The following is a 17,577-nucleotide window of genomic DNA, read 5'->3' on the forward strand; positions in this document are numbered from 1 at the left end:
GTATACTCATTGTGGTAAATACCAAACTTTACTTACATAAAAATACTACAGCAAATACCTTCAAATAATTAAAAAAATAAGTTTATTTTATAATAACACTTATAAAATATATTTTATTAAAGTATCTCCTAAACCAAAAATATTAGTTTATTTACATGCACCTTAAAATTCACTTAAATTAAGTAAAATATTTTGATTTCCATTTGTGAATTGCTTTTAAATTTACAAAATACACTATTTAGTAATTAAAAATTGTAACGAATTATTTAAAGTTAATATTAAAATGTTATTACATATTAATTTAGCATACAGCACTAAAACATTAAATATATAACTTTACATATTTCTATATATATATAATTCCAACATTTTCTTATATAAAGTGCAGAAGTTGTTAATGATCTTGTGAGCAACCAAAATATTATGTCTATATCAACTACTAATTATATAAAGGAATATTAATATATTGGCATTAGCTGTATAATATTATGGGGCCATGTATGCTAGAGTCCATATTTAAGAATATTATTTCTCCAAAATATATTAACTGTTATATTTTTATCAGTTCAGATGCACATAGGACATAAATTGAATATGAGATAAAAAGGGAGTCATAATACTAAAAAAGCTTTGAAATGGATTACACTATGCTTTCGTGGCATCAATAATATTGATAATATGTTCATCTGAACAGCAAGATTGGATAATGTCCTCAGATTTATGTGTTTTCACAGTATAGACCACATTTATAGTAAAGAAATGTTTAAAATAAATTTATTTTAATTTTTAAATTTACAGGTTAATACTGAACATTTTGGACTTAGAATATGTGAAATGTACAACAAGGGTACAAAGTTAGATGTAAATTAAGTGGGTTGAAATGGCTGAGGAAAATGTACAAGCTTTTCTGGTTATAATTAGCTTCAGTCCTAAAGCATTAAATTGGAAATTAGTGTGATCAAAGTTACAATTAGTATCATGTCATTGGTCTTGTCCTGTAAGTCCTTAGGAAATTACTGCCCTAGCAATGCCAGGATTACTAAACCACAATGGATTCACATTCCATTGTCTTTACACTGTGATAGGGAGTACAGTCCTTTTCTAATTATCTACCCCCAAAGGACAGGAGAAAAAGTGGTTCACAGAGCAACAAAAGTACCCTGGGCTTGAGAATAACCTGGGTTATAGATACATAGAAAAAAAAAGAAACAACAAACATTGATGGTGACACAGTTGAGCAGGGAAAGCAATGGGTTATTTCTGATGTGCTCTTAAGAATGAAGAATGGACTGTACTGAAAGTAAATAATATTTACGTATAAAATCATACCCATCTGTTTCTCAAGGGCATTTGTAGAGAAAAAGAATTACTAGAATAGGTTTTAGACTTTTGGTAAAATGATTTAATAACTAGTACACAGTCTGTTCAGAACACAGTTGTTACTACTTGGTTGTGCTAATGTAACACAGGCTATTTACAGAACTCACATTTACTTTAAAAATCTAATAATTATGAAAAGAAGTGACTTGATAGAAAATTTCTATGTTTCTGGAGCATATTTAACCTTTGAAGAAAACTGTGCAAGAAATTTGTATTTTCTCATAGGTTTTATTTTAGACTTTAAAAAATCTGCTTTAAGTCTTTAATCTGGGAAAAAAACAAGCAGTGTCTGGGGTAGACATGAGCAACACTGCTGTTAGAATCCCAACAGAGTAATGTCTAGGCTGTATTACATCACTTTGATCAGAAGACTATTATAAATTTTAAACTGTTCGGCTCTTTGGAAAGTATAAAAACAACTATGTTTTGAAGGAAATAAAAAAAAAGCATTTTGACATGTTTTTGAAGCATTCTGAAGATAATTTAGTATATATGAAATATTTATGTGTTGATAATTTTTTGTTGTTGATAATTTTTTAACTCAAGAGTAAAAATATTTCAAGTAAAACAAATGACATTTATTGTCAAAGGTACTGTTAGTTATGTGGATTTTCACTCCAGTTAAAATTAAACTACACAAGGAAATATATAATCTTGGCCTTCCTTTATAACCAGTGTCTCTGGGGAAATGCTGTTATTCACAAGCAAAACTGACTATTTTCTCTTCTAAGTGTGGTGACATAATTTGTATCAGTAAAGACTAGCTCTTTTTCACTAGCAAAGATTGGTATTGGAGGGAGAAGAAAAATTCAAAATTTCAAGACTTCTTTTAGCTTATCTGTGTTGCTCAAGGTGGAGATCAAAAATAGATATCCCTTTGCTGTGCAATTCAGTGATTCTTAGTTATGAAAAACTATGCCTAGAGCCTGGTAAGAGGCTGGGATACTAAATTTCACCTTATGGTTATCTAAGAGGAGTTGTGATTCTTACGCTGACCCTGGGAACAAAACGGGAAAATAAAAGTATGCAGAAGAAGTGAGAAGAGTGTTGGGGAAAGAGAACATACAGAAACTTGAGAGAAGCCTGGAGTATGTGGAGGAAAAAAAGGGTCATTGAGGGAAAAAAAGGCATTTTAAGAGTAGGGATTTTACGTTGCATGTGTGGTGGCCAAGCCCACCTCCCTAAAATCTGTAGTACATTCTGACTGGTTTTTGGAGAACACCATAAAAGTTTTGTATCTGGGACAACTAATAGAGGAATCATTGCCCCCATGAGTTACACAGAAGCTGGAATATGGTGATTAAATGTGATCCAAGAACCCCAGTACCCAGGAATCTTACAGATCTAGCACAGGGCTCTGAGCATATCAAAGAATATGAAATAAAGGGGTCTGAATTTAATGTTATTTCAATCTTAGTTGATTTGTAGGTTTTACCAACAAGGAAGACAACAGGAAATGGTATGGTTTTGTGGAAAGATCATTGGACTTATTGTTAAGAGACAAGATTCAGTCCTAGCATTTCCACCAATAGGGCTAGGTCACTTTACAACCTACTTTCTCTGGACCTGGATTTTCTTACTTGTACAAAGAAGAGATGGGATTAGAAGGCCTCTAAGATACCTAAAATCCTGGTGTTCTCTGACTCTAAGATATACCTACCTTGGGGGAATTTAGGATGTGGTGCCTGTGGGAATCCAAGAATAGGGTATATCCAGCATATTCCTGGGATTTCTTCACTGTCTATCCCCAAAGCTCTAATTAGAAATTAAATTATTAAGAGTGAACAAAAGCATAAACACTTTCAATATTAGCATGAAATGACATATTTTTTAGTAACCTAATGGTGTTTTAGCAAAGCTTGTGAATTTAAACTTTGGCAGAGAAAAACTAAGTATGAAATACAAAACATTTTCTGCAAATGTTGATTTTATAACCATTTCAAACCAAACCCTGGTAAACTGTCACAAAGAAAAATGTAATACAACCATTGTAAGATGCAAGTTAAAACTGAAGAACTTTTTTCTCTACATTCAAAGGTTAGTACAGCAGTTGGCCCTCCATATCTGTGGGTTCCGAATCCAGATTCAACCAACTGTGAAATTAAAATATTAAAAAAAAAAAAAAAGAAATTCCAGAAAGTTCCAAAAAGCAAAACTTGTATTTACATAGCATTTACATTATATTAGGAATTATAAGTAATGTAGAGGTGATTTAAAGTATATGGGAGGATGTGCATAGGTTATATGCAAATACTATGCCATTTTATATAATGGACTTGAGCAACCATGGATATTGGTATCTGCAGGGGTCCTGGAATCGATACCCCATGGATTCTGAGGGATGACTGTATTGGTATTTACTGATGTGACTAAACTGATTAATCAGAAGTAATACAGTTTCCATATTATGTTCTAAACTGGATGGGCAAAGCACAAAACACAAAAAATACCATTAAGTACAGGACTTCAGAAAGTTATCAGTAATTTACTTTTGGAGGCTACCAGTTAAAAGAAAAAGGGCATTTGTAAAATTATTCTACGTCCATCATACACCATCAGGAGAAAAGCAATACTAGAAAATGATTCTGGTCGTTGTTGAAAACAGGCTTTTCTTATGAAAAATGGAACATAAGACACGACAGGCAGGACCAGCTTCATGGGCATGTGACGTATGCAAGAACTCCACACTTGGAATTGCTCATGTTTGTTTAATGTCTTGAAATTCTTAATACTTTTTGAACAAGGGCCTCCTCATTTTCATTTTACCCAGATCACGTCGGCAGTCTTGATTGCAGGAGTGGTAAAAAGCATGGGAGAATGGACTCTGAGCCCACAGGAAAGAATTTTCTGAATGTGAAGAAGAAATATGCACATATAGGACAAAGTAAGAATTTCTTTTTAATTAATAAAGTTTCTAGACAAGTATTTAATTAAAATTATAAAAGCAGAGAAAACATTTAAATTTTGCATCATCACTGGAATCTGCTTAAATTTCAGCGAAGCAAAGAGGGGACAAGTAACCTGCATTCTGGCAACGACAGCACACCCTAGTCATGGCAGTATCTCATCAGGACGTCATATACCTGGCACAGTGCCATCACTTGGTGAACACGAGCATCAGAAGTCCTATGCTTTGCCCAGACAAGCTGTTCCAGGTTGTTCTCTAGATACAGACTCAAAAAGGAGTCCCTTTGCATGTATCTGACTATGATTCACTGATACGATACTTAGATTGACTTGTTCCTCACTCTGAACTTCAAATCAGCAACGATATATACAACCCCATATATCAAATATATTTTCCCCCTCTGACCATGTAAATTTGAACACTTCATGAACTTCACATTGCATAACATATAAAAGAAACCGATCATATCAATGCCAGTCAAAATGAAATCATGTTCCTTCAATGTGCTATGTAAATGTTACCTTTTCACCTCTGTGTGCAATTCTTTAAAATTGTCAACAGGCCACCTTTCTCCACTTGCCTTCTTCATTTGAACAATGACCATTGTTTTTTGTAATTTCATAACCTGGGGCACAAATAACACCTGGATATCTACAGTCCCTTTAGGAGGCAATGCAATTCCTGTAAAAAAGAAAAACACACACACAAAAATAAGTTTTAATGTGGTAAACGTTTTTAGAATATAATTTTAACCACAGAAAGTAACCTCTCCTTACTGATGACCTAAACTTTTTAAAATCACTCCTGAACAAAAAATACATTATGCTAAATTATAAGTGCACTTCACTGGCTTCACTAATTTTCCTCAAATGTCACCAAAATTCTTTAAAAAACACATTTTATCCTGAGCCAAGGAGGTTCTCCTGAAGAGGCTGGAAGAATTGAAGAAATGTTCATAGTGATGGCTTGAGTTTCCCAGAGTGATTAAAAAAACCCCATAAAACCCATGGATCTTTTCAAGTCTTACCACATTTTGCATAAGGCAAAGTACAGCAATTTCTGACCCTTTCATTTCTTTGCATATTTTTGTTCTAGACCATAACAGCTCCATGTTTCTGCTTGGAGCCCCAGAACTGCTACCAGTAAACTGTTCATTTCTTTAACTGATTCACGAAGGAAGCCAAAGCTTATTTGTGAAAGAAAGGGGCATCCACTTCAAGTTGTAAAAATCAGAAGACAGAAAAACAGACAGCAATTTCTTGTGTTCTAGTGAATTCGAATTTTTCAACCTTTGCTTTGAATAAGTACCACCTGCGAAAAACTTGTTAGACATGGAGCTTGCTAAGGCCCAACTACAGAGATTCTGATTTGTTCAGTCTGGGCTGGGACCTCAAAGCTGCGTACTTAAGTAGCAGCTCATGAGATCCAGAAGCAGGTGATCATGAGACCATACTTAGAAAAAAACCCTCTATCTACTGGACGAGTAGTGAGCTTCTAGCCATTTGTAACAGTGAAGATTTCCAAGTGATCGGTGTCTTCCTTTATTTTGAAGAGTAACACTCTTTACAAGAAAATGGGATTACTGACTATATTTTAAAAATTCTTTGTTATAAGATTGATGATATTCAAAGTCATTTTGTCTCAGATGAGAATACTGTACTAAACTATTAAGAACATCAAGAAAGAAAATAGAAAATGGCCCCTCTGCAAAATATCCCAACTCAAAATTCTTATAAATTTTCAAATTTTAAAGTTTATTCCTTCAGGAAATGAAAATTTTCTAAGGTGTACTGTCATACTTAACAATAACTAGTAATTAATATGATTACGAGTTAATATTTATTCACTACTGATTCTATGCCAGGCTCTGTGCTAAGTATTTTTCACACAATTATCTCATTTCATTCTCAGAAAATCGCCATAAACAAGTGTTATTATGTTTCTCATTTTAGAGATGGAGATACTGAGACAATTTGGTTAAACAACTTGCCCAACGTCCCAATGAAAGATCATGTTGTTTACTAAGATATCTGAAAAATTTCTATCTTCAATTTTGCCTTTATGAGTTCTGTATTTTCAACGAATCACTGCATTCAAATAAGTAAAAACAGCAAGAGCCAGAATAAAATAGGATAAAGAGCTGGAATATGATAAAAAAAAAAGCAGAGCTGAGTCAAATAAACCATACATTGCATCTCCAAGGAAAAGTTTAGAAATGATCATTTACCCTTACAAAAGTATATTACCACTAAAAATAGATTATATTATAACTAAAAATAAACCCAGACATTTAGATGGTGTAAGGAGTCAAGACAAAGATACAAAAGGGTACTTCATTGCTAACATCATGCTTTCTTATAATATTTGAAATGAAAGATAATGCTATAACCAATAAGCTCATTTAATTAAAAATCTAGCAGGCTATTTGTGGCTGTAACTTTTTACCAGTCTACAAATAGAACTATAGTTCCCTATTGAATTCACCATACATTTCTTTAACTACTATTACATGCTTAAATAGTAAGTCACTGCAATGTTAATAAACTTCCAAGAAATCACTGAAACTTAGCAATGAAAAGAACTTTGAGAATTTATCAAATTCATTTCATGTCTCACAAATATTTTATATTTTCTGTGGTTTTCCCATCGTCCTTTGCAACACTTTGAGTAGAGACAGAAAAGTCGTCCACACTTCTATCTTATAAAGAATCTAACCTATGTTTTCTTCTAATATCTATATATTTTCATCCTTATAGTTAAATACTCAATCCACTTGTAATTTATCCATATGTAAGGAATGAAGAATGTATCCAATGTTGTTGATTTTCTATATGAGACTAATTATCCAAAAACCACTTATTTAAAAGTTCAATGATTTGAAATGCCACCTACACGGCATTTCCTTATATATTTTGGTCTTTTTCTGGAGTCCCTAGATTCCTCTTCATGTGTAAGTACCACACTGTTTTAATTATAGATGCTTTATTTTCTACTAGAACTGTCTCCTCCCCTAGCTCATTTTTTTAAAAGAATTTTTCTAAATTTGGAATGAACAGTTAGCTCCAAGAAGGGGATGGCCTGGCAAATAGTTCTTTTAATGGGATTGCCCCACATTTACGCTTTAGGGATCACTGACATTTTTGTCCATTCACGATCTATTCAAGAGCAAGGATATGGCCTTTATTTTTCTCACTTGAGCATTATATTAGGTGCTTCCAGGTTCTTGGAATAGGTTTTCAGCCAGTGTTAGTGTTCAGTGTTGCTGGAGGCTCATTTCAGCATCTTCATATGTGTTTAGCAGGAAGCTGGGAGAAACCACATCAGTTGTTTCTATCTTCTGACTGGGAAATGTAGCTAGTGTGATGATTACTAAATCTATTAGGTTAAACAATCTAGTAAAACATATTCTAAACTCAAAACATTTTCTAAGCTTATCTTTTTCTGTTTTACTCCATTTCCATATAGTAACTACACAAAGTAACTACAGATGTATTTACTTTTTTCTATTACAGTTACCATTCGGGGATTCAAAATGCTAATAAGTATCTAGGGGGAAATATGCACATTTTATTTTACATAATTGATTTTAGGTACTTATATAGTTTATGAGAGAAGTATACATTATTTATATAATTTTGAGACCTGATAATACGTCATATTTAGCATCTGAGAAATATTAAAAAGAGTGGCATTCAATGTATTATTATTATTGTTATTTTGCTTTTGAAATCTGCTATGGCCTAGCTGCACTTAATATTCAAATTTTATTCAGTGTATTCTAATACTGCTATTTTGACTGCTCTTTTGATCAAATGTAATAGAAATATTTATGCACTGATCTCCAATTTGAAATATAGAAATTGTACAATACTTTAATGGAATGAGGTTACTTGCCTTCTTAGAAGAAAATCTTCTCAAGAGCATAAAGTGAGCATAATACTCATTTTAGTAATGAAAATATTTCATTTGGAGAGATTAATTTTTAATCACTTTAGTGGTATTACACTACTGCTCCCCACAGCATAATTTCTAATATTTAGCATGGAATTAGAAATAGCCCATGTCAGGAAATCAAAGAGATACTTAAACATTCTAGCTCCCTAAGTGATGCTATTATTTTTGTTATAGTGGTTTCTTTAATTAATTTATTTATACTTTTGTCAAATGTCTATTTGTTTGTTTTAACTGAAGTACAGTTGATTTACAATATTGTGTTTCAGGTGTATACCAAAGTGATTCAGTTATACGTATATATGTGTATATATCTATATTCTTTTCTTTGATTCTATCCCATTAGTTTATTACAACATATTGATCATAGTTCCCTGTATTATACAGTAGGACCTTGTTGTTTATCTGTTTAATATATGGTAGTGTGCATCTGTTAATCCCCTACTCCCAATTTATCCCTCCTCCATCTTCCCCTTGGTAACCATAAGTTTGTTTTCTATGTCTGTGAGTGTCTTTCTGTTTTGTAAATAAGTTCATTTGTACTATTTTTTTTAGATTCCACATATAAGTGATATCATATAATATCTGTCCTTCTCTGTCTGACTTACTTCACTTAGTACGAGAATCTTTAGGTCCATCCATGTTGCTGCTATAGTGGTTTATCTTAAATAAGAAAGCAAGCTTTTATTTCTAAAACATCAAGTCATCAAGAATGTGACTTTTCATCAACCACTTTCACACATGAAATGTGTGCACTTTCTACTTGAATACTTTATATTTTCAATAACTGATTTAATAATCTTTAAATTATCACTAAAAAATAGAACAGAATTGTTAATGTGGTAGTTTGGAGAAGAGTCCTTTCATTGGTTCTTTAGAGATATTATAGGCTGAATTATGCCCCCCTCCCCAACTCATATGTTGAAGTTCTAATTGCCAGTGTCTCAAAAGTGACTGTATTTGAAGTTGGGGACCTTTAAAGAGGTGGTTAAGTTAAAATAAGACTGTTAAGGTAGGCTCTAATCCAGTCTGACTGGTGTCCTTATAAAAAAAGGAAATTGTGACACCAAGACAGACACCAAGGATGCCCACATACAAAGGAAAGACCATGTGAGGGCACAGTGAGAAGGCAGCCAGCTACAAGCCCAATAGAGACACCTTAGAAGAAATCAAATATCTTGGTCCCTTGATTTTGAACTTCCAGCCCCCAGAACTGTGAAAAAATAAATTTATTTTGTTTAATCCACCCAGACTGGTATTTTATTATTGCAGCCCTAGCAAACTGATACATGAAATTATCTTTCCTTCTATGTTATCTCAGAGGCTGAGGCATGGGATGCCACTGAACTTGCTTAGAGACTTTCTAATTCCAGGCTCTCAAAACAGGACAGATAGAGAAATTTGACTCTGACTGCCATTTGGCTGCTATGATCATGGAAAAGCTAGGGATGAAGCAGTATTCCCATCCAACCTGTATCTTGCTGACTGAGGTGCATGTATTGAATGGAAGCATCTATTGAAGAACAAAAAGGGCATTTCAGGGATGGAATTTTCTTCATGAAGGATTAGAGACTGCTGCTGCTTTACTCCTCCATCTTTTATAGAGCGAGCTAATGTCTGAGATTTAATAAAGAACTTGTCCAAAGAAGACACCATTAAAAGGACTAGTGTACAAAAAGTGAGCACTAAGTAGAAGGTCACATTTACTCGTATAGGTCATTGGGGAATAGATACAAATCCATGCTTCTTAGAAAAAAATGTTCAGTTTGAGACATATAATGCTTTTAAAGTAGATATTTGGGATTATTCAACACAAATATGATTGCTAAGGTAAGTTTTACATCATGAACTAAGCACCTGTAAGTTAAAGTTTTATGTTTGCTTTTTTAAAAATCTAAGAATACATTAGCAAAAAATAAACAAATAAAACTTAAAGGAAATACTGATTCCAATGTAAACATTCCACTGCTGGGTCAAAAATGAGTGAAAAGTCCACTATCAGAGCCTCCTGACCAGAGACACAGTAAAGGACAGAGTTTTCTGTTATTGAAGGCCTTCAAGCACATGCTAATAACCACTGACAGTGATGACCAAGAGAAGGGTTTTGAGCTTTACATTAATATTTAGAATATCTTAATGTGCCTTCCAGTCTTAATATTCTATGGTAACATTTTTCCTTATAAATAGAAAAGATAACTAAGGTTTTAAAAATTAATGTCAGGAAATTGAATATTTTCTTGGAAAGTAATTTTAATTTCAATTAAAATAATATCCCTTATTGATCAATTACCATATCTTCCTTGTTCTCTGCACTGCTAAGTTGTGTGTGTGTGTATGTAAAATCTCTCTCTTCACCTGCAGGAATACTCTATGATATAATGTCAAGCATTTGAGATTTACAAATTTAAATCTATGCTCTGATATTCATTAGTTCTGGGAAACTGGGAAAGTTATTTAAATTTCTAAGTGAGATTTTCCTCATATGAAAAAGGAAGCATATATACACATATATATATATATATATATATATGAATATAATATACATACCAAGATTTTGCTATGGCAAAGGTACTATTTCAGATCCATCCAGATAATTCCATTTTGTACAGTATACATCGATTGTACACTGTTTTATTCTTTCACTTATTCATTCAGAAAATACTCTGTGCCATGCATTGTAATAAGGGATAAAATAGTGAAGAAAATAAATTCCTTGCTTTTCTGGATCATGCATTCCAGAATGTGTTGGGGGTGAGAAGTCAAACAATAAATAAAATGTATTATATGTATGGTGTTGTTAAGTAAAACAATAAAGAGTTAGAGAGTGATGTGGATGTTAATATAGGGTGGTCCAGGAAGGCCTCTCTGATAGGTGTCATTTGAGCAAAGCACCTAAGGAAGTCTGAGAAGCCTTGTAGACATCCATGGGGGGAATACCAAGATAGCAGGTGGCTATATGTGTCTGAATTTAAGGGGAAATTGAGGCTGGGGCTATCAATTTAAAAGTTGTTTGAATTCACTTGTGACTGAATGAGAGCTCATCAGGAACAAGTATGGACAGAAATGAAAAGAGAAGACAGCACCTTGGGCCTCTGGGAATTCAGGGGATAGGAACAGGGGAGAAAATGCAAAAAAGACTGAGGAGGCCTTACTAGAGAGATAGAAGGAGAATCAAGGGAGAATTGAATCCTGGAGGCCAATTGTTTCCAAAATGGTGAGAGATCAACTGTATCAAGTAGAGCTCATGAACAAGATGAGGATGCACATAGACGATTAGATCTGGCAGTGTTATGTTACTGATGAACTTCAAAAGAGCAGAATCGGGCTTCCCTGGTGGCGCAGTGGTTGAGAGTCCGCCTGCTGATGCAGGGGACATGGGTTCGTGCCCTGGTCCGGGAAGGTCCCACATGCCGCGGAGCGGCTGGGCCCGTGAGCCATGGCAGCTGAGCCTGCACGTCCGGAGCCTGTGCTCCGCAACGGGAGAGGCCACAACAGTGAGAGGTCCGTGTACCACAAAAAAAAAAAAAAAAAAAAAAAAAAAAAGCAGAATCATCTGTAGACTGATGGGGAATAAAGTAAGATTAGCTTTTGCAATAACTTATAAGGGAAAATAATCTGAAAAAGAATCTATCTATCCATATCTATATCTATATATCTGAATCACTTTGCTGTACACCTGAAACTAACACAACATTGTAAATCAACTGTACCTCAATAAAAAAAAAAAAAAGAAAAAAAGGATAATGTATAAGAAATGAGGGCCATAAGTATAGACAACCTTTCAAGTTGTTTTGCCATAAAGAGGGATCAGAGAAATGGGATAGTACCTGGCAGGGATAAGGGGTAAAGAGATGCATGTCTTTTAACATTAAGAGGTATTATTGCATGCTTGCTATGTTGATAGGCATAATCCCACAAGAATTATTACACAGAAGACAGAGGAAAGAGCTGGAGAGCTCCACATAGTTGAGTAGGCGTGGGATTCAGTGAACAGGTAGAGGGCTGGCCATAAGAACACAAAGAGCTTTTCCAATGTAATGGGAGGAGAGGCAAGGCACATGGATGAAAATAAAATCAGGCTGGTCGAGCTAATGGAAGAACCAGACAATTAGATTCTGATTTGACTTTATATTCTTAATGAAATAGGAAGAAAGAATATCAGATGAGAGAAGGGGAGGAAATGCTGAATGTCAGTAGTAGTCATCAGGTTTCAATTCATTGCAGGCAATTTTACTAAAGGAAAAGAATGTGTCATCAAAAGTTCATCATTCACTCACAGTTTTATTTCTCTATCTCCTTTCTATCTATCCATCTCTACATCCATCAACCACTTTACCTATTGTAAAAGCCCCAAATTCTCTAAATCCTAAGAAGACATTAGTCCTCTCTCTGTTAGAATACTTATCTGTATTTCTGAAGCTAAGAAAATTGTATAAAATGACAGAAAAGAGAAATGGTACTGTAAGCCTTGGGTTCCATTTTACAAGCCCAGACCATATAAAATATTTTAATTAGTTCGATTTTCATTCTCTTCATAGAAATATTCTAGTGGTAGAAGTAGGTCTAAATTTCAGGTTATAGAGATTTTTCTGAAGGGCAGGCATCCAGGCATCTTTGCATAACAAAAGCTATAGCTTTGTGTTTTACAATAAAATCAGCAGCTTCACTGACTAGCTTAGAAATCTGCTTGCTTTATGCTAAAAATCATAATTACAAATCTGTCTGATTGGAACCTGAGCTCATTTGTGTGGAAAATTGGTCATCTGACATAATAGGAAGGGAAATTTTATAAAAAACATGAAATTATGCTCAGCTGTCAACATAATTTAATCAACATTCATGACAATTATCTGGAGACCTGGGTATGCTTTACGTCAGGCAGCAGCACACATTAAATGCCACTAAACACTGAATTCTTGAAGACATTTTCCAATTCACAAGTAGCAACGTTTAAATTGAAAAAACATTTTTTTCTGCATAAAATATTTTTATTATTCATTGCCAAACTGCATGATATATGTTAACTAAAATGAACATGAGTCTTGGGAGCATGTGTGCAAGGGTTGGGTGGAGACTGTTAAGAATTATATACCTGATTTTCCTTTGCAAATTCGGTCACATTCAATCTGTTCAATGTATCATATATTAAGTTTATTTTACAACGCTAAAGTTAAATATCAGGACTAAACTATACATTAGTCAGTGATGTATTAATTAAGACTTCTGAGTAGAACTACATAATGTGTATATTCCTTTAAATTTTACAAATTACTGCTTCATTTTATTCTCCTGCATATCCTTGGTAATTGGTGTATAACAGTCTCCATAAATGTTTCTTGAATAAATATAAGAAAAAAATAAAATAAAAAATAAAATAAAATCAACATGAGACATAGCAATTATCTCTCATAAGGAAAAAAAATACGTCTCTTTTCTAAATGCTTATTTAGCTCTAATTATTAATAATCACATAAATTATGTATATTTTATCTTTTAAAAAGTAGATATTATAGATACCAAACATAGTGTATATCATTATCCTTCTGATTATTCTCTCTTATTATAATATGATATAATCCTTATCCATTATAAAAACATTTGAGATAATTATAAACATGCAGTTGTAAGAAATGAAAGTATGCTTTACTCAGTTATCTCCCATGGTAACATCTCGTAAAGCTATAATGCAATACAAAATCCAGAATGTTTACATTGAAATAGTGAAGATATAGAAGTTTCATCACCACAAGTATCCCTCTGGTTGACCTTTTACAGACATCCCTGCCTCCCCCACTACTCTAACCCTGAATACTACTATTCTCCATTTCTGTAATTTTGTCACATCAAGAATACTCTATGAATGGAATCATACAGTATATAAATCTGAGGGACTGGCTTTTTCACTCAGAATAATACCCTGGATATTCAATCAAGTTGTTGTACTTATCAATGCTTTGTTCGTTTCTATTGCTGAATACTACACAGCGGTATAGATATAACACCGTTTGTTTAACCATTCACACTTTGAAGGGCATCTAGGTTGTTTTCAGATTTTGGCTATTACAAATAAATCTGCTATGAACATTCATGCACATATTTTTGTATGACATAAATTTTTACTTTTCTGGGATAAATTCCCATGAGTGTAATTGTTGGATGGTAGGGTAATTGCATGTTTACTTTGATAAGAAACAACCAGTTTTCCAGAATGGCTATACCCTTTTACATTCCCACCAGCAATGTATGAGTGATCCAGTTTCTCTACATCTTTCCTAATACTTGATGTCACTATTTTTTATTTTAGCCATTCTGATAGGTTTGTAGTGAAAACTCCTTGTGTTTTTATTTTGCATTTCTCTAAAGATTAATGATGTTGAACATCTCTTCATGTGCTTATTAACGATCAGTATATTTTCAGTATAGGTGAAATGCCTATTCATATTCTTTGCCCATTTTCCAAAAATTGTATTATTAGTGAGTTTTCAGTATGTTTTAAATATTCTAGATACTAACCCTTTGTCACATATGTGGTTTGCAAACATTTTCTCCCAGTTTATAGCTTTCCACTTTATCGTCTTCTCATGGGCTTTTACGGAGAAAAATATTTTAGTTTGATGTCCAATTTATTAATTTTTCCTCTTATGGAATTTTTTATTGGTTAAAAGCAAGAACTATTTGCTTAGCATTGTGTCAATTTTTGCATAAAGTCTGAGCATCCTGGCTGGAATTGCATTAAACCTATAAATCAAGTGGGATAGAACTGACATCTTTACTGTATTGAGTCTTCCAATTCATGAATAGAGTGGATCTCTCTATTTATTTAAATGTCATTTGATTTTGTCATTTTCAGCATACAAGTCCTGAACATGCTCTGTTAGATTTACTTCTAAGTAATTTATTTATTTGGAGAGATAACAAACAATATTAGATTTTAACTTTCAGTTTCCATATTTTCGTTGGTAATATATATAAATACGATTGATTCTTTGTGTGTCGTTCTTATTTACCATGACCTTGCTGAATTCACTTAATACTTCTACAAGCTTTTTTTTTTTTTTTTTTTTAAGATTCCTTGTGATTTTCTGGTAGATAATCATGTGATATGAAGATAAGGACAGTTCATTTCTTTCTTTCATTCTATTTGCCTTTCATTTTCTTTACTTGCCTTATTGCACTGGCTGGGACTTCCAACAGCATGATAAATGCTGAGAGTGACATCCTTGTGTTGCTCCCTATTTTAGAGAGAAAGTATTCAATGTTTCATAACTGAAGGTGACACTATATTTTCTATACTGAATGACCTGTGATTTTTTTCCTTTATTCTTTTTAAGAGAGTAGATTACATTAATGAAATTTCAAATGCTCAACCAGCCTTTACATTTGGAATAAATGCCATCTGTTCATGGGTATATTTTTTTGTTATATATTTTGATGGGTTCATTTTATTAATATTTGTTGAAGATTTTTGTGTCTAATTTCAGGAACAGTATTAGTCTGTAGCTTTCTTTAATTGTGATGTGTTTCTAGTTTTTGTATCAGGGTAATGCTGTCCTCATAGAATAAGTTGGAAGGTGTTTTCTCACCTTCTCCATCTTGGAATAATTTGAGAAAGATTGGTGTTAATTCTTTTTTACATGTTTGGTAGAATTTGCCAGTGAGGCCATTTGGGCCTAAAGATTTCGCCTTGGAAGTTTCCCAATTATTAATTTAATTTCTTTAATAGATGACTACTCATATGATCTATTTCATCTTTGGTGGATTTTGGTAGTTTGGAATTTACGAGAAATGGATCAATTTCTCCTAAGTTGTTGAATTTATGTGTTTATAGTTGTTCATAATACTGCCTTATTTTTCTAATGTCTTAGGTTATCTGTAGTGATGTTGCCATGGGTTACTTGAACATATTTTAGGATTTTAACTGATTTACAGTGTTTTTGAGTCTATCACTTCATACAATTTTCTTAGTTGTTTAAAATGGTAATTCAATATACATACGCAACTTACTGCTTTCCATAGGTATCAATGTTTAATTTGAATGAAATGTATCAATATGTACCTTATGTTTTAAAATGCACTCAGGATTTGTTTTAATCAGGTATGGTGAGACATACAGACACAGAAATGACTGTCATGAAGAAAGAAGTTTTATACTCACATATCCCTAGGAACGGGAGGCATAGCATGCCATGCAGGGACACATGGGGAATCATCAAAATTAGTCATGGGGTGAGGGAATGGCCAAGAGCTTTTACTGTGGTTTTCATGGGAAGGCTAAGCAGGTTTAGGATAGAGGGTATTTTCCTTACGATACATCACAAATTCTAGAAGATGGTGTGGTAAAGTTTTAGGATTTAGAAAGGAGTGAAAGTTGTGGTAAAAAAAAGAAAGTGGATGTACACTGCCACTGGGGATATGAATGTTGAGAATGAGGGATGACCTGGAAGAACAGGTGCTCATATGGTAACAGATACAAAGAAGGATAAATACATACTTATATACTTCCTGATGAAAGAAAGATAGATGGTGGTGGTAAGATCTCACACTCGCACTATGGGGATGAGACTTTAGAGATGGAAAAGAACGGATAACTTAGCAAATATACATTACATATAAGGATTTTCTAATGGCTTGAAAATAATCCATCAATTATTCAACATTCTCTAACTACCTAAACATAGGCATATACTTTGCTATATGTAAGCTTAGCATTCTTAAAACTCAGGTCTCATAAATAACAAACTAATGCCAAATGCTGAATTTGCTAACATACTCATGAATTGAGTGCTTGTCTGCAAGACAAATGTCTCAGCGTCTGCATTTTCCTCCTATTAGTTTCTTCCTGATAAGAAGTTTTGATAAAGATTACGGTACCATTTATATTTGATAATAAGATAAATAACACTCAAAGTTGGCATCTTCTGCTGTTATCGAGGGGATAGGGATTTCAGAACATGCCCACTTGCTACAGGAAAAGAAATCAATTAGAGCTACAAGAATTCAGGAAGAATACAAGTGGCAAAAGGTAATGAATGGTTGTGCCTAGTCAAATTGGGGAAATTCTAGAATGGATATTTTCCTAAAATGCATTCACCATATTTCTTTTATGAGTTAACTGAAAAAACAGAAATCTAATCCTTTCGTAAGATTAAATTTTGACTTGTCCACAGAGCTGGTGACAGTAGAGTTTCGACTGTGTACTCATGTCCTACACGTGGAGACCATGACAACTTATATCCATCTGATTTTCCTTTTAGGCTTAAATATAAATAGGGGTGTCAGCTAAAAGAAGAAGAAAAAATAACAATTTCAGTTCAGGTGTAATTGGATTTTTGACATAT

The 17,577-nt window shown here is 33.4% G+C and overlaps 1 protein-coding gene across 1 annotated transcript in view; it reads right to left on the bottom strand.

The window, feature by feature from the left end:
• CFAP47 (cilia and flagella associated protein 47) overlaps positions 1-17,577 on the bottom strand; it is a 520,230-nt gene that overhangs the window by 34,109 nt on the left and 468,544 nt on the right. The window contains 2 exon segments of the mRNA XM_067722746.1: positions 3,041-3,135; positions 4,810-4,969. Coding sequence (XP_067578847.1) covers positions 3,041-3,135; positions 4,810-4,969 — 255 coding nt within the window.

This window comes from Pseudorca crassidens, chromosome X (genome assembly GCF_039906515.1).
Source record: "Pseudorca crassidens isolate mPseCra1 chromosome X, mPseCra1.hap1, whole genome shotgun sequence".
Classification (NCBI taxonomy): domain Eukaryota; kingdom Metazoa; phylum Chordata; class Mammalia; order Artiodactyla; family Delphinidae; genus Pseudorca; species Pseudorca crassidens.